The sequence below is a fragment of the Monopterus albus genome, unplaced genomic scaffold, assembly GCF_001952655.1.
Source record: "Monopterus albus unplaced genomic scaffold, M_albus_1.0 scaffold574.1, whole genome shotgun sequence".
In the NCBI taxonomy this organism is placed as follows: domain Eukaryota; kingdom Metazoa; phylum Chordata; class Actinopteri; order Synbranchiformes; family Synbranchidae; genus Monopterus; species Monopterus albus.
The window spans coordinates 1-18353 of NW_018128454.1; the positions used below are offsets into that span (position 1 = coordinate 1).

Genomic DNA, 18353 nt, shown 5'->3' on the forward strand with positions numbered 1-18353 from the left:
ACAATTAATCTGATTTTAAAGGCACAGCACAACCACTGAGACATTCACAAATCCCTAATGGCAGGTCTTTGTCTTGACCATTTACTGTGCTGTAGTCTATTGTTCAAGGCTCTTGTTGAACAACTGGTCCTGCTTAGTGTTGGCTCAACTCTGCTACTGTACAAATAAAAATAAACTGACACTTACTTTTCTTTGAATAAAGTGCCTTGATTTGAACATTCCCCGCTGTTTTTGTGTTTTTAAAGGGAAAACCCACTGATTTTACACATAAACATTAGTTTACTTGTCATGATGAGAATCATTTGAGCCTTGTCAACTCAGAAATAGCCATGATGACAGTGACAGTTGCAGTCTTCAGTTTGGGCTTGAAGACTACAGTACTGTCCATCTGGTGCTTTGAACAGCAGACCAGCACAACACAAACTATAGACACGAGTTGGAAACACAAAGTGCCATGAATTTCAGTGCAATCTGAGGTGTGTTTCAAGGAGCAGGCTCTAGCATCATAAACAATCAACAAAATACAAAAAGGCTTCCAGTGCTGAAAATAGTAAAAATTTATTTATAAATATAGAAAATGTTACATTAAATTTACATGATCCTTTCATTGTTTGAAACCACTGGGCAGTAAAAATATGATCATAAATACTTAAACAAAACCACTACATACTAATGACTGTCATCAAAGTGAGCTGCAAATATTTTGGCTATTCTGTCAGTCTCTCTCTTCATAGATGATGGTGACATGTTGGGACGTTGTCGAACACCTCTGCAATGAGGAAAGCTCTGAGTTTGAGAGCTCTGGAAAGATCAAGACAGAAGTACTACTACATACTAAGGGCTGTAGCAACACAAAATGCAATTTTTATTGTACTTAATACACAGAAATTGAAATAAACAAATAAAGGTACAGTATACTTGTATTCCGTACTTATCAGGCATGACACAGAACAAACAAGTACACTGATCAATCAAAGCTAAATAACGCACGAGTCACCACTCACATACAGTAACTTTAGGTAGTTCATCTTAATGGGTATAGTCGCAAATAGCGGTACTGTTTGTAGTTTTCTGCATCATAAATGTGATCTGATCTTCATCAAAGTCACAAACTTCAACAAACAATATTTCTAAGCTGATAAAACACAGCAAAGCAGCCCCAAATCATGATGCTCCCTCCACTGTACTTCCCTGTTGGGATGATGTGTTCATGTCTCTTTTGACGCCATACATAGTGCTGTGTGTTCTTCCCAAACAATTCTTACTTTGTTTCATCTGTCCACAAGACATTTTCCCAGCAGTGTTGTGGAGTGTCAGGGTGGTCTTTAGCAAACTTCAGGCATGCTACAGTGATGTTTTTGGAGAGCAATGGCTTCTTCTGTGGTGTCTTGCCATGGATACTAGGCCAGCTCAATATTTGCAAATGGTTGACTCATGAACAGAGATGTTAACCAACTCCAATGAATCCTTCAAGTCTTTAGCTGTTACTCTAGGGTCCTTTTTAACTCATTGAGCATTCTGCATTTGGCGTGACCTTGGCTGGGCGCCCACTTCTATGGAGAGTAGACGCAGAACCAAATGGTCTCCATTTATAGACAGTACAGTATGTCTAACTGTGGACTGATGAATGTCTAAAGTCTTGGAGATGACTCTGTAATCCTTTCCAGCTACAAGCAAATCAACAACTCTTGATCGTAAGCCTTCTGAGATCTCTTTTTTTTTGTGAGGAATGGTTCACATCAGCCAATTCTGCTTGTAAACAGCACGATGACACTGTTTGAGTGTTTTTACAAGTTAAGGTAGCTCTAAACAACACCTCCAATGTCGTGTCACTGATGGACTCCAGGTTTGCTAACACTGGACTCCAGTTGATGGTTAGTGACAATCGAAGCCTGGTGTTGACAGTGCTCTTTACACCATCACTTTGTATGTTTAATGGGTGTGTTCAATAAAGACATGAAAGATCATGACTGTTTGTGTGTTATCAGCTTAGAAATACTGTGTTTGGTGATATTTGTGACATTGGTGAAGATCAGATCACTGATCAGATCAGATCATGACCAATTTATACAGAAAACCAGGAAACTGCAAACAGTGGCATTCCTTTTTCTTGCAAATGTAAATTTACACATTCACCACAAGCTGCTACAGGTTTGCTTGTCATGTATCTCTCTGTACAGGTCTCTATTTTTAAGTGCTCTATTTTTATTCCTATTTATCTCGTTTCACAATGAGCATTCCTTTGTCTGCATTGTTTATACTGCTTATTTTGCATTGTTTGCACTGTTTGATGCTTGTTAATACTGCTTATTTTGTTATATTACACAGCCTTATGTTGGTTTACTGTTTACTTGCCCCTTGCATGGGGATATGTACATGCACAATCAAAACATCAACAACAAATAACTAGCTCAAACTGGTTTTTACTTAGAACCTCCCACCTCAAACCGCAGCGCTTACATACTGCATATGTCACATAACTGAACTGCTGGAAATCAATCAATGAACTGCATAAAACAAAATTGAGTCCCTAATCGGATACAAGCAGGCAGTGTATAGTGTATAGCTCCTGTGAAATGAGCCAAATCAGCTGTATTAGTGTTAATACATCAGTATGTACATTTCTTATGTAATTGCCTGCGGTGGTGCACTTGAAGGTATTCTGCCCACAGTTTGTTGATATGTCTGTAGTTCTTTTCAACAAATGGGGGAGAATGTTGGTATCATAAATTCCCGACTCATAATTAAACAATATGACATGAATGCAGGTATCTGCCACAGGTGGACTCCAATCAGGTTCTAGAGACAAATACTCACCTGATCATTGAATAACTTGGAGAAAGAAGGAGCTAAACGTATGGCTCTCATAGATGCCTCCAGTTGCTGAGAGGGAAGGAAGAAATTGGGGACCTCCACAGGAACTGAGCTTAATGTAGAATGTTAAAAATAATAATAATATGAGGAGAGCATTATGAATTTTTCCATGAACTTTATATACTATCACACCACATCTAAAAACAACAGATTTTCTGTCTGAACACAACTTTACTCCGTACAGTTTCACACTACAGTACTGTGAAAAGGTTTACGCCCTTTATGTGCTTAGAAAACAGGGAGGGACGTGTCTAGTCTGACAACCAGCCTAAACAAACTAGTTTTGTTGGGAAGCTTTGTTTTCTAAAGCCAATAAGAACTGCAAAAACTGTCACCCAACAACAAATATAGAAAAAGGATATGGTTGGAACTGTGAATTTTGGTTGTCCTGAGAACAAGAAGCATCATGGGTGTCTGTAACACACTGCATGGTGGGAGATGGACCTGCGTCGCTTGACCCCTTGTTGGAGCTGCTGGATTCCTTTGCTTGTCTCTCATCTAAAGCTTGCAGTGTCCTTTCATCATCACTTTCTGTGTGTGAAGCATCTCCTGGTGATCCGATAAAACTCTCCCTTTCCTCTTGTCTAGCACATTTGTGTTTCCCACTAGAGTCACCAGTTTCCAGATTTACCACCTGCCTCTGCTCGTCTTCGTCTTGGCTGAAGTCCTGCTCTTCTGACGCCTCCAGGCTCTCCAAAGAAACCAGGTCAGGGTCTGACAGGACACTGGTCCAAGGACTAGTTTGGTCTGTTAAAGAAGTCACCTCATTCAGATGCCGCGGCTTCACTACAACCTCCTCATAATCAGCATCTTCCTCTTCATCATCATCATCTTCCTCATCCTGTCTGCAACCTGACCCATCTTCATTTTCTCCTTCATTTTCATCCTCAGACACAGTAACCTTGTAGTTTTGTTTGTCCTTTTCAGACTCAGGCTCATACTCTCTATGGCTGTCTGACATCTTTGGAAGCGGAGAGGGCAGAGGAGACAAATCATTTTTGGAAAAATCTGAAGCTCTGCCTGGAATGGTGATACTCTGAGGGATAGTTTGAGGGTTGTAGTCTTCAGCAGAAGGTGTTGTTGATCTGCTCTGGGGGTCAGACGTAATTGTTTCCAATTGGTGTTCTCGTAGGCCTGTGTGAACAGGACAGTGAAGATTTTAGTAACACTGCTCCTGAGAGGATCGGACTTATGCTTTTATTAAATTATCTTTCTTTGTCAGATATCGTTAAGTGTTGTTGTCCAGCATTCAAGGTCATACTTTTAAGAACAAGTTCTTCCTATCCTAAACACAACTTGACAGTGGTGGTTGTAATTTGCTCACAGCTTAAAAATATTATCAAATGACAACAATTTGTAAACAAGTACTGTACAACTGCAACAATTAAGTTGGTTACTTTTTAGTAAAATTAATCAGAAGGTATTGTCAATCAATTATTTTATGTCATTTTTTTAACAAAAATTGCAACAAAAATGTTCAGCTTTTCAAATGTGGTAAAATGATATATTGACCTCATTACTGTGTTAGCTCCAGGCACAGATAAAAGCAAGGGAAAACAGTGGCTCTTGGTTTTTAAAGACAAAACCATAGTTGCATTGCATAATTTAAAAAAAAAAATTATTTATCATTGAGCATCCCTAGTTCAGAGGACTCAAGAAATCTGCAAATTACCCCGGTAGACTGTGCCCACAGTGAACTCTGGGACAACTGCCCAAATTGGGTAACTAGGACAAAGTTTACTTGCCAAAGACGATCTTTAAATGGCAGTGTGATCAATGCCCATTTTTGATGTATCAAGCCTACCTAGTGTTAATGATGTCTGGTTGTTAGTATATGTATGTGGTAGCTGCTGCTGTGTTTGTGTGTGCACTTTGAGTTTATATTTCCACTGAAATGCTGTAACCGGGTCGCGGCCCGCGACCCAGTTCCGGATAAGCGGAAGAAAATGGATGGATGGATGGATGGATGAAATGCTGTATCCACTAGAGAAACATTTTAGCTGACTATTGTAGTTGGTGCATGAAAATTTCAAACCTTATCACAAGTAACATGCACTAAGCTTCGGAGAGGAACTCACCACTAATGATACTGTTGACTCCTCCTACTAACTGGCTGGATTTGAGAAGAAGGTGACTTGTGTCCATTTCTGACGGCTTCTGCTCCTCGTGGTTGGTGTGACAATCCTGCTCTGTCATAGGTGGGAACATGGGAGTGAAGAGTTTACGACTGAAGTATCTCTGGATGTTGTCGAGCTCGCTTAGTTTCCTCCTGTAAAAAGAAAGAGCTGAAATCAAAGCATAGATTCTACAAGGTAATGATGGGGGACTATATACCTAAGGTCTGATACCTGAGTGCTGAGAATAGGAATGAGCTGGAGGGATTGATGTCACCAGCACAGCTGCAACAGGCAGACTGGGTGGCTGTTTGTTCCTGCAGACTCTGGTGGTAAAGACGGATTTTGTCCATGTGCTCAAAATGGCGGTCACTCTCATTGGACCTGGGACAAGTGGAAAGATGATTAAATACAGTGGCTGTGTGTACAAGAGCATTTCAGTATATGGGGGTTACATTTTAAATAATAGCTGAATCAAAATGTGTGAATACCAACCTTTCAGAGAACAGCCTGTCAGTTTGGTCAGGTGACAAGATCTTCTGCTCAGGGTAGCGACTGATGTGAGAGGGGAAGCTGCTGTAGGTGGCTGTGGTATGGTAGCTAAGTGAAAGGGCCTGGAATCAAACACATTCATCTTTACAAACAAAATCATTTTTGAGAAACTATAATAAGCTTGAGTATGTATGAATATTTTCTCTTACCGATGAGCTTTTGACAACTTCTTCATTCACAGTTTTTCTCTGTCCTCGAAGGTCTTGGACCCCTTTTAGCGGAGTGATGGATACTTTGAGCTGGCCGTGACACTGACCACTGAAGTCTGTGATGTTGTACCAACCACATATTGAAGGGAACCCACAGAGTAAAGGGGACAGGTCTACAGAGGAAAATCCAAGCACCCTCTCTACTTCTATGGAAGTAAAAGAGCCAAATAAAGTTAAATAAATGTATCTAATAGATTAAATTATTATGCATCATAAAGTGTGTCATTTACCTCCTTTGTGCCAGACTTTGAACACGAGAGATTGTTGTGGATCAACCAGCAGCTCCTTTGAAAGCCTGTAAATTTGAAAGAATACATCTGCCTGATATTGTTTAGTGTCTACACATCTGCACAGATTTAAGCTAATGTGTTATTTAATTTGACCTGCACTCATGGTGATGGTCCCACACTGGGCAGTCAGTATTGGCTATGACAGCTGTGGAAACTGGTTTGTGACCCCTCACTTCGCTCTGCCAGAGGACAACCTGCCAGAGAGAGTTGTGCTTTACTTTATGTAAAAAAACTAAAAATTAAAGAAATTATAAAATAAATCTTGGGTCATAGGCCCACCTTTCAGATTCAAATGCATAGCCCGTTCCACTGCAACTGTCACGGGGAAAGATTCATCCATGGTCATTTCAGTGTGCTGCACAGATGTGATGTCTTGAGCGGTTCTGGAGAATGTATTCACATGTCTGCTTTGTGTATGTGATTGTTTGGGTGTAGTGGGCAAAGGCAAACAAGCTGCTGTTTCCTCCTCTTCTGATAAGAGCTCCCCCTGGCTGTCAGAGTCCATTTGGGTGTCAAGTACACTACATGCTTCCCTGGAGTCAGAACTTGCTGTCAGGGTGACATGCACCCTGAGAGCTGCCCCTTGTAGATCTGCTGCAGAGCGTCTGAACAGAGGATACACTCCTGTGAAATCACAAAACTGTGCTTAAACTCAGAAATACAGCCATAATTTTACTAAAGCAATAACAAATCAGTTAATTATAACACAACCATTTCTTACCACTGAGAGTCAGCTTCTGCTTGGGTGTCTTTGCAAGAGAGTAGAGGTCAACAAAGGCTGAGCCCACCAGTCGATCTGTGTCACTGGGTCTTCTGGTTTTGTGCTTTGCAAATGCAACCCACACCTGCACCTCCAGCTGCTCCTCCCGTAGATACCACATTAAGGGCTGAGTGCTCCTTAGCTCCACGGTTCTACTCCCTTCAAAACTCACCGTGGCCTGACCTTTCTCTACACCTTCTTCTTCACAGGGGTGTTTCAAGTGAGAGCAGAAGGCATCTTGGTCAAAGAACTTGTACCGGATGTAGCAGTAGGTGGAGCGCCGAAGCTCACTGTGGCCAGGCAGAAGCAAACAGTGGACAGGTATCCATACTCTAGGCATTGAAAAAGTTAGATAAAGTTTTCTAGTGCTTTCTTCCCAGGCTTCTTCGTCATCCTGCATGACCAGGTCACTCTGGGCCAGTTCCCAGCCCAAACCCTGAGCAGCTTTAATAACCCTTTCTCTGTCTGAGTGGTGGGCAAAGTTGACAGAGATCTCGAGGCCCCCGACCAAGATGTGCTGGTGCTGAGCAGAACTTGTTTCCTGAGGTATATACACTCCAAACCAGCCAGATATTCCTTTATGTTTGGAAAATGAAACACAATAACTATGTGATTATCAGAAAATCTACCTGACCGAGCAGTACCTAAGAGTACAACATACCTGTTCTTTTATGGATGAGATCAGCTAGTGGTATTTTTACTGTGCCCAACATCACATCTTTAGGCCTGGAAATATCCACTGCTGTAACAAAATAAAAATGAAAACAAAATAAATTACTACACAGAGATTAAATATGCAAATTAAACCAACCTTTCACAAATACTCTTTGTAGAACTTGCAAATATTTCACATTTGAGATGCTAAGACCAGTGGAATTTTGGCTCTTTTGCTTAGATGGTGAATTGATAATCAAAGTAGTTGATTATAAATTTTTTAATTTTCTTCTAATAAACTACACAATTAACTGCCACAGTTATATACACAAGAATAGTAATGTTCAAGCTGTTCTAGCTAAAATTAAAAGATGAAAATAATGACATGTTTATTTGCTACTGACAAAAAAAAAAAACATTATGCATATAAATGTTACCATTTTCAACATTTTTTAAATCTATAATTGTGTTAAATAAGGCATAATATGCTCTTAAAACCTTTGCGATTATCGCTGTTCCACACAGTAAAGACAGCAAAAGCGTCTTGCAGCTGCTCGGCCAGGCTGCAGGTCTCGCCACTGCTCCTCTGAACCAGCAGGTCACATGACACTTCCATGTGGTGGTTGAACTCAGGGCAGAAGGTCATGGCTACTATGCGAGTGCATCTCTTCTCATTCTTGGGCAAGAAGGAGAGCTGGACTGTGACGTAAGTGTTCACTCCAACACTGGCAAAGTAGCTAAACCTTTCATCTTGTTCTGATAACAACCTATAACAGACACATGAGGGCAAAAGTAAAATGAAAGGCGCTGGGGGGTGTCTATACATATGTATAAGGAAGAAATTAGTAAATAGTTTCAGTTTGATGCAGTGAAATTTTAAGATCACCACTTCTGAAACACCTGCAATCAGACTAATTAGTGGAGCTGATGTCATTTCTTTTATTGATCTCAATTCTCAAGACTTATAAATACCCCACATTCATTTACAAGAACTGCATTCAACCACAGATCCTCCCCCCTTATGCAAGCAACAGCTTTTCAGACAAACATTTACAGCTTATAACAGGACAAAGCAGAGTTTGCATTTTGAAGGAAAAAGTGGTAGTGATATACCTTGCTGCTGCCTGCAAACCTGATGCTCTGTGCACTTGAACAATGAGTGTCACAATACGAGAGGCAACTCCTCTGCTGCTCTGTCCTTCTGGTCTCACAGGCCTGTGCTTGTACCGAACACACACATCTAGCAGGCCTGAAAAACCAAACAGATCAGTCACAATGTTAAAGATGGTAAATGTGTCAAGACAGTACAACTATTAGGGGTATGACAATACATTTAGCTCATGACATAAGATGATACGGAGGTCACAAGAATGAGATGAGATGATATTTTAACACAAATTTTAAGAAATCTTCAACGATGAAATATTATGACTGGAAAAATTTTATTTGAGTGAAAGTCACAAAATGCAAAACAATGCAGGTGTTTTTTGGAACGTTTTAACTAATCTTGTAATGAATGTCACTTCAGTTCTACTTTCTGAGTATGAACTATCATATGTAATAAAAGACAACAATATGCGAACACTGTAAAAAGTTTTGCCACAGACTCAACTGACTGGCTTCTCTCTTATGATTTCACGAGTCTCTTCAAATCTTAGAACTATGCATGTGCTTCTAACTTCTAAGTCAAGCTGTGTGCGACCTTCTAACTGAACTCCTTTCCACAAACTGAACATAAAAAAATGGCAGGGGCAGCCTCTATGCTAACCTCACCCTCACACTTCATCATGCTGGCTGCTGCTCTGGTTCTGTAATGTACTGATATCATAAGACAGCTTCTAACCTCGAAGATAAATATAGTCATGTTTACAATTGTGAGAACTTGTGGAACGAGATCTTGTCACACCCCTAATAACAACATTACTTTATATGTGTCTGTGTGTGTACCTGAGGGCTGAGGCGGATGTCCTGTGGGACTGTCTGTCCTGGGAATCAGGGGTAGAGAGAACATTTGGGCCTCATTAGGATGTTGTCTCTGCATGGTGACCATGGCGCACAGCTTGGACAGTGGAAGCAGTCCTTTGGCCACAAGTTGATCTCTGACATTTGGATAATAATATCTGCAGAAATACACAAATCATTGAAATAAAAAAAGCATTTACTAAGCCATTAGGTAATGTGTTAAGATTTAACACATTACTTAATAGACGTCACTAGGATTTAACACAAAATATATGATTTGTGTATTACTGAGGATACACAAATCATTGAAATAAAAGAAGCATTTACTAAGCCATTAGGTAATGTGTTAAGATTTAAGCCATTAAACTAAGATTAAAATAATTGCTACCAACAATTCTGGCACTTAAGTATTACATCAAACAGTAATGCCACAGATACAAAACAAAGCCCATTTGTATGGTGTTACAGAAAAGGAGACCATTTCTTGAACCTGCTCCATGTTGTGCACTCTGTCAACAAACCGTTCCAGCACTATCATATAGTTAGCTATAAGAGATACACACACACACACACACACACACACACACAGGCCACTATATTAGGTTATTATGGCTCTGCTATAAATTCTACCTTTAGAAAGTTTCTAATGATCAGTTATCTTTACATTCTGAGAAATATGCAAATTCAATTATATGTCTATTAATGAGGTGACACATTGCATTATATTGTACAGTTGCACCCAAGACTGGCTACCATTAGATCACCTAAAAACCTAAGCAGACTCCATATTTACATGCAGTGCTTTGATGTAGAATCATAATTCAGCAGTTAGCCACATTTAGCCACAAGGTAGCTAACAAAAGCAAGCTTTGGGGTAAATATCAAGGTTATAATCAATATTTTAACTCTAATTTATGTCATGCCACATTTGTTAAATGGAGGTAACAACAACAAACCTGCACCACACTTCAAACTGGACACCCCCTCCACTGCTCAGGCCTTGACTTGAAAGAGAGCTGAGGAGCAGCCTCTGGACAGGCACCCCTTCAGGAGCCAGAAGCACATGAGTCTCAGTGTGGCCAAACACAGGGTCAGGCACACAGAGGGTGGTAGTGGTACGAAACAGCTTCAGGTTCACACCTATTGGAAATGAGATGAGGTAAGAAAATTTTCTCAGGTAACTGTGGTGAGGTTCTATAAAATAAAATGTCCTTACTATACTCTATGAGGTTCTGGTCCACTTTCGCAGCAGGGTCACTCTCCTGACAGGGGAAGCTGTACTGGATGTAACAGTCAGCCTCACCCCACACTGTGGACTGCAAAGGTGTCAGCCCATTGACCTTCTCCACTCTGATCACAAACAGGTGCTCTCTCATAGCTTCCTCATGTGCTGCAACCACCTGAGGGAGAAGCACAATGGTGAGAGAAGGTGAAAGGGATTTGTTCATTTTGTCAATTATGCTGCATTTCCATTATGGGAACCTAACGAGCAGTATACCCCTTACTTCTTGTAACCATCGCCAAGTATAGCCTCTGGGGATGACACTGACTATCCTGCTTTGTTTTTTGTTTGTGTTTACACATGGTGCTTGTAACACTAATGTTTGAGGTGTGAAGATGCAGACATTTAACCAATCGCTGGCAGCTGCTCTGCATGCACATGCCCCCTCCCCCTGGGTGGTCCTGGTATTTGATTTTAGCACTGCCTCCAGGCACTTTTCTATAAACAGCCTGAGAAGATGCTGATAATGCACACATTATCTAGCCAAAATTACCACTGACCTTTGTGTGTGAATGTGGCTGGTGATCAAGCAGATGAACTGGCCTCAGGAGATGAGATGAAGGATCATATTCATTATCCCTCGTGCTCTGAAGGGAAACTATCTGCTCTGATCGGCCCATAGCCAAAACAACCCTGAGGTTTCCTTTACAACTTCCTGAGAAAACATCAGTGACTGGCATGTACCCGTCAACCCCTAAAACAGGGTACTGCGCCTGGAGAAGAAGGCGGGCGATCTTTGGATCCCTGGAGGGGAGGGAAAAAAATAAATCACATGGAGAGTTATGGATTTCACATGCAGCCATACTGGGACAGGTAAGTTTAAGGTGTGGATAGTGTCATTTGTGGTACAAAACTCCAAGAGTTTCATTTTATAAATTCTTGAAGTTTATGGCATGTGAGGACATTTTACAATATATTTTGTATAAGAGGTGGTGCCCACTGGGAGGTGCCATAGCACCTCCCAGTGGGCAGGTTAAAAAAAATGGAAGGTGAATGATCGCCATAAAGTTTCTTAGTTTCTTGCCTGCCCTGAAATCAGATATCACAGCTGAGTTTATAATTTCTAGGGCTAACAATAATTATCTTTACCAAATTATCAGAAAATTGGAGAAAACACTTGTTAAAATTCATAAAAAATATTCACATCTGAGAAGTCAGAACCAGTGATTTTCTATATTTTTGCATTAAAAAAAATGACCAAACTAAAACATACAACTGATTATTAAATGTTGCAGAGAAGTTTCCTACTAAACAAATGACTGAAAAATCGGCCATTCATTTCAGTTCAAATTTCAACAGTTATTAAAAATATTTGAAACATTTTGTTTTTGTCAATTCACTCCTACTGCAGATAAATGTTTTAAAAGTGAATTGTTATAATGTATTGCATTTCCATGACTTACCTAAATGACATGTAGAACTGGTGAAGAGGTAATTTAACAAGGCCCAGGAGTTGATCTTGCCTTGAACTTCCCATTTTCTGCCACACCTCGATTACCATCACATTATTCTTCATCCGCTCCAACAACTTAGTTGTTAAGGCCACAGGAGTCACCTAAGACCAAAGGAAGGGGAAAAGAAATCTTTTAGGTCAATAGGATTTTACACTGCAGAATTTCAACTTTTAAACACAGAAGACCTGATTTCCTCGACTAACCTGAACAAAGTTGAATGTAGGGTTTGGCTGACCCCAGCTGACAACAGATCTCGCTGTCTCATCACACCAAAAGAGTTTACAGTTCAAGTACACATTTGGAGACTGCAGGGGCCCACAGCTGAAATTCTTTCCATCTGGCACCATGAGTATTGTTTGTAGCAGGATTTCAGGGTCCTCATCAACCTGCGGCATTGATTTATGAATAGATGTGTGGAGGGTGGGATGAGGAGAGGGCTCTTTCAAGGGTTTCTGAGGACTCCAAATGTTCAGTCTGGAGTATTCTAAAGAATGAGCTGGTAACTCCTGCCTGCCAGTATCAACATGGTGAGATCTGGAGCTGGTCTCTCGCTGTGGACTGGGTGTACTTTGTGAATGCAGTCTGTCTCTCAAATCCAGCTTGCTTTTGCTTCTTTCACAGTCTTTGCTTTCAGCTATTAGTTCAAGTGACACCTTAAAAACACAATAACATTACTTCCTTCACAATTATCAGGTTTGCAAACATTAATTCCTGGATTACAAAAACAGTATATTACCCTGAGAGGTCCAATTCCCTCTGTGTCACTGTTTCCTTCCAAGCTCTGTACAGGTAAAACAACAGACTGACTCAGCTGTTTGCTCTGCAGCAGACACCGCAGAGCGTGAACTGCCTTACCGACAGGAACAGACTGCAAGAAGATAAGAGCATGAACATTACTCTATTCTTTCAAATTCATATAGTGATTAGTTATATTTGGTGTCGATCAGGATTCCTCTGTTACATTTAATAAAGGAAATTATTTCTTACTAAGCTTTATTTCACATAATACACACTTAAAACAGCTTTATTTTTAGTAGAGCGAAACACTGTAACATAGAACTTGTCAGAAATACAACCTTAAATATGAAATTCAAAAGCATCACTGGTGGCATCTAAATAGATTTCAAAAGACAGCAGATGTCTACTAATGCTAATTGACACTGGCATTATATTAAATGGAATAGAATAGTAATAGAATCCTGTGCTGTCTTGTGCAAAAAGAGGAATATTATAATTTATTATTGTCAGAACAACTTATATTATAATCACAAAAAAAACAAAAGGTAAACCGTATACCCAAGAATCAGTCACACACTCTTAAACCAACCAATATCTCTCATTTTAAAATACTAAAAAGAGAAATATTTAGTCCAAAACTACTTACCTTCTTTTGATTGCTCTTTCGTGAGTAAATCTTAAAAATCAGGTCAATTCCCCACCATTGTTTAACTGTTGCAGTATTGAAGTGGATTGGAAAAACAGACTGGTGATGGAACTTCAGCACTTAAAAAAAAAAAGCATGTCAGATACAGTCACAAACAATGTTCAATGCAAATACAAGTGTTTTTCACTCAGGTGGGTTTCATAAAAGCAGATTCTCACAGGTCATACCTCCTCCAGTGACTTTACTGCAAACAGCTCTGGTCACATCCCCATCTCCAGCCTTACTATAACCATGTCGCACTGGGAACACATACTCAACAAAATATGTGCTAAAAAATAGAGAAACATTAACACAGATTTTGTTACTTATGACAGTGATATTTTTAAATGAGATCAACATAACCGTTTATTTTTTGCCAACCATTTTTTGCCAATTTGTGGTCGAGGAGGTTTTCCTTTACTAGAGGCCTTTCTGGGTGTGGTGTTCATGCTGCCTGTAGGTACAGTCAGGGAATCGATGGACACTCTCGCCATTCGGATTAAACCAAGTAAAGTAAGCTGCTCCGTGCTCAGGCCAGGAAGATTACCACCAGCATCTGTGGACCCCTGATGCTCTGAAGTTGGACTGGACACAGTCAAATATGGTGAATAAGTGCCTTAAAGGTACAAAAGTAGTATGGTTGTATAAAGTCTAATCTGAATGTTTTGCTTGTGGTATACAGTATGCTATCATGGTACCGTTTGTGTCTTATATATCCTGTGTAACTAGTTTATCAACCTGGTCAGTTCTGATCTGTTATTCATTGTGGCTGGCTAATTTATATATTTTAATCATTACAATGCCTTAACATGAGGCTGTCCCTGTTTGAGTCAAGCTCAAACTGTCATGAACATCTGTTTTTAAAGTAGATACCCTAAAACAAAACTGATGACACAGACTCACCCACCCTTCACCTGACCTTCTAAGAGGAGCTTTTCACTATTAACGATCCAAGCAGAATGGTTTACTGAGCATCTAAAGGCCCCTACCTTCCATTAATCTTGGGCCCAGACTGTGTCAGATGTTTTTGCTGAGTTTTTCTTGGCGACACTGCTCCTTGACCTTCAGTATCATCAGGTCTGGTATCTGACATCTGCAAGAAGACAAAAATTACTTTAAACAAAGCCATGCAGGAAATGTAACTAAACAGACAGTTATATGACACAAAATATGTCAGAAAATCATCTACTTACAGGAGTTTTGTAGAACAAATTTTCCAGTAGGCTCTGATCGTACTGTGGATCATTCAACTCACTATCCCCACTCACACTGCTGTGGCCAGAGAGAGATTCAGGAGAGGAGCCTTCTCCATCCCAGAGAGGCAGAGGAGACATGGTTAAGCTGAAAAAATAAAAAGTTAAATCCTGGGGGAAAAACAATGACATTTTCATCCAACTTTGGAAGTAAATACACACACACAGTACCTGCCAAGAAGCAGATCCACAGCTCTAGTGTCCATGTCAGCAGGACAGTCTAAGCCGCTGTCTGAGACTACAGCAACAGGATCAGAGTGCTTAAGACTTGAATCAGCATGAAGAATATTTTGAAGAAACATCCCGGAGGGAGAAGGACTGGGTCTGCAAACACAAAATTAAATTATTTTAGACTATACTATAAATTAGAAAAAGTTTTTTGTTTGTTTGGATGACTGAACAAAGTTTTGAAACACTAACTTGGAAAGTTGTGGGCTATTGTCCTTTGGGATAAGGAGAGGCATATCTTTCAGAGCTGGGCCAGAGTCCATGTCACATTTCAAAGCTGATACCACCATAGCATTTCTAAGCTTGTTTCCACGCTCAAGAAGAACTGACATGACAAAAAATGTGCTTGTGTTAGGAACCAGCCATACTTATGCATTTTTAGTTATATACAGCACACTACTAATGTGTAATCATGCTGCAACCAACCTGACAGGATATCATTATTTGTTTGTCCATGAGGCTCTTGATTTGAAGGAATCACAGCCGTTTTACTGTTCTGAGATCTGTTTGTTATCAGTGTCTGATTCTCAAGTGACTTTTCAGTGTCGTCTCTCTGGGCATTTTGGAAATACAAGTGGTCTTTCCCTCTGAAAATATTATAACCATACAAGGAGTAAGATTATTATGCTAAGATTTAAATTTAGTACTAGTGAGTTCAAACAAGACACAGGCAATGAATTATGAATAGCAATGCCATAACACCAACTACTACAAACCTTGGTGTGTTTTTGCTGCTGCTCCCAACTGATTCTTTCCCACTGCCATCGGAGAGAGATCTGGGCTGCGAGAGCACAGTCGGTGTGACGACTTTTGGTCTTTCAACAGCGATATCTGTGGTGGGACCTGAGCTGCTACTGTCATAAGCTTCAGTCAGAGGCTCCAAATTGAGGGACACCTGAGGGGATCAAAGAAAAGGCTAACTTAGCACTTGCCTGTCACTTAAACTTTGGTGGGCCACATAATGAATACCACTGCCATAAGGAGAAATTTAAATGTTTCCTCCAGTTTAAGAGGTGTTTTTCTATTAACCACAAAGCTTCTGATCTATATGGTAGTCATAAAGTCAGTATGCAATGTTAAATGTCTGTATACCAAACTGTATACCATAATTTCCAGGTGTTATGCCACAAGTGCAGTTGGCAGGTCAATATTAACAGTTTTCACTCACCTGTAGCTCTCCCAGCTTTTCAGATGTTGGAGATACAAGGGTGTAAAATCCACTAATTGGGTGTGACAGAGAGAGACAGGAGATCCCAGCAACCTGAGCCCGTGCAATCGGCAAATGATCTGGTTTCGTCAAAACTTCCAGCACCAAACAGCCCATATCTATTCATCGATGACAGGTTAATTGTAGATTTTAAACTAAATGTTTGCAGTATAGAAAATGCAAACAAATCTTCTTAGTTACCTGTAAGATATGAGGTGAACTGCTTTGGCCCGCAGCGGATGGGGAAGCGAGCTGTGGTCTTAATAGCCTTCTGTGAGAGTTGCAATCCATCTCTTGGAAAGAAGTGTGTCCCGTCAGATGACTCCCCCCACCAGCGCAGCCTGGTGAATGTTCCAGATGGAGGTTTGTGGACAGTCCATAACACCCGGCTTATCGTTACACGTAGGAAGCATCTCAGCTGACCCTCCACCAGAGGAGGGAGGCTTGTGGAGGGGGACACATCACTGGGGACTGCAAAAAGTTATTTTTAACAACAGCATTTTCAAGATACAAACAATACAAGCACAGTAAATTCAAATGTCACCATATAGTGCGGCAGGCATGTTAAAAGTGGTGTTTGCTGCATGTTTTAGTTCAGTGTTGGATGGTATAACAGTCATGCTGTGATGTTCACTAGGGCTGTACAACAGTTCTACATTATTGTGTATTGCATTTCTGCAAAATAATATAGTGATGATATGATCTTAACATGCTGTCCAAATTCTTGATTTCAATGCAGGTGTACAACAATGTCTTTGTTTACACATATTAAAATGAATCAAATTTAATATATATATGTAACACTGAAACACAGCTCACTGATATGAACTTGATTTTTTTTTTACTGTAACTATTTCCATTATTGATTTGTCTAATTGTCGTTCCAATTAATCAATGTTCTGTCTATAAAACGTCAGTAAAACTGTGAGATGCCAGAAAAAGATGACAAAATCATTTCCAATAGCATAAGGTCAGGTGTTCAGATAAAGAAAAGCAATACATCCTCACATTTAAGAAACCGGAGCAACGTTTTTGTTTTAAGAATGACTAAAACAATTACTGGATTATGAAAATAGCTGAAGCTTAATTCTCTGTCGATGGACTGACTAATTAATGGTTGCAGTCATTCATTCAAGTAACTGCACCTTGGTGACACGAAGTAGTGTAAATCTTGAATTATAAGCGGCTGCAATCTTTTTATACACTTACAGTAAGTGTTAAATTTTGGTTTAGTTAATCAGAAAGGTGCGTGATCTGACTGTTGCAGATTCCAGTTTGTGGTGGTCGTCTATATCATTTAGCAATATCTTATTGTAACGTTAAGCCAACATGAGAATTAGCGTTCGTTGATAAAACCACAAACTGTTCCACAATAAGAACTACAAAGTTGTAATGTAAAGACAGTAAACAAAGACTTAATGAAGCGCATTAGCTATTTTAACAGCATTGACATTAGCACATGCAAAAACAGCAACACAAGAGAGAACGAAAACATTTTAACATAACATCAGCCAATAAGCTAACATACCAGCCTAATGTGCCAGGTGACACTAACAGAAAACTTCTTAGCTAAGTTAGGTTAGCTGCTAGCAGGTAGCTAAGCTAACAACAGTTTACCCTACCTTTCCTTTTGCTGCTTGCAGCTTTGACCGCCCTGTGTTTTCTGCTCTTCATACCTCAATAAATACAGAATGTGAACGATAGCCTGGCTAAAACGGTGTCGGTACCGTTAGTGGACATGACTGCATCACTCTGCAGCTAAATTATATTCCGTTTGACAAAGGTGTTTGAGCTTTAAACACATTCATGTATACACACACACCCATATACAAAAGGAAGCGCGCAAAACTGTCACCGAGCAACAGTCCAAGTTGCAACTTTTGTCCCGCCTTCGCTGCCGCCTCCTTTCACAGAGGCATGGTGGGAAATGGAGTTTGTTGCTGTTAAAGTTAGATTAGCATAAATTCGATAACAGTTTACACGACAACAGTCTTACATTTAAGCAAATTTATCTCGGATCCAAATGATAAACTTTCACGGAACTTTAACCCTGTCTCTGGTGTTATAGAAACCCCGTGGAAATCTTGCTTT

General features: G+C 40.0%; 1 protein-coding gene across 1 annotated transcript; it reads right to left on the reverse strand.

Annotated features, from left to right (window-relative positions):
* Positions 1 to 544: 544 nt before the first annotated feature.
* c2cd3 (C2 domain containing 3 centriole elongation regulator) lies at positions 545 to 18150 on the reverse strand. The gene is given in 34 exon segments (XM_020588623.1): positions 545 to 804; positions 2815 to 2932; positions 3237 to 4008; positions 4953 to 5143; positions 5223 to 5372; positions 5484 to 5602; positions 5690 to 5895; positions 5980 to 6044; positions 6133 to 6198; positions 6200 to 6233; positions 6319 to 6663; positions 6761 to 7375; positions 7461 to 7541; positions 7952 to 8220; positions 8567 to 8702; positions 9401 to 9573; positions 10372 to 10555; positions 10632 to 10815; positions 11198 to 11441; positions 12101 to 12252; positions 12355 to 12804; positions 12888 to 13019; positions 13536 to 13654; positions 13763 to 13863; positions 13956 to 14159; positions 14564 to 14667; positions 14768 to 14915; positions 14999 to 15151; positions 15248 to 15380; positions 15482 to 15642; positions 15772 to 15950; positions 16224 to 16381; positions 16464 to 16733; positions 17885 to 18150. Coding segments are annotated over 34 exon segments (6603 nt in total). The 5' UTR covers positions 17937 to 18150; the 3' UTR covers positions 545 to 669.
* Positions 18151 to 18353: the final 203 nt, after the last annotated feature.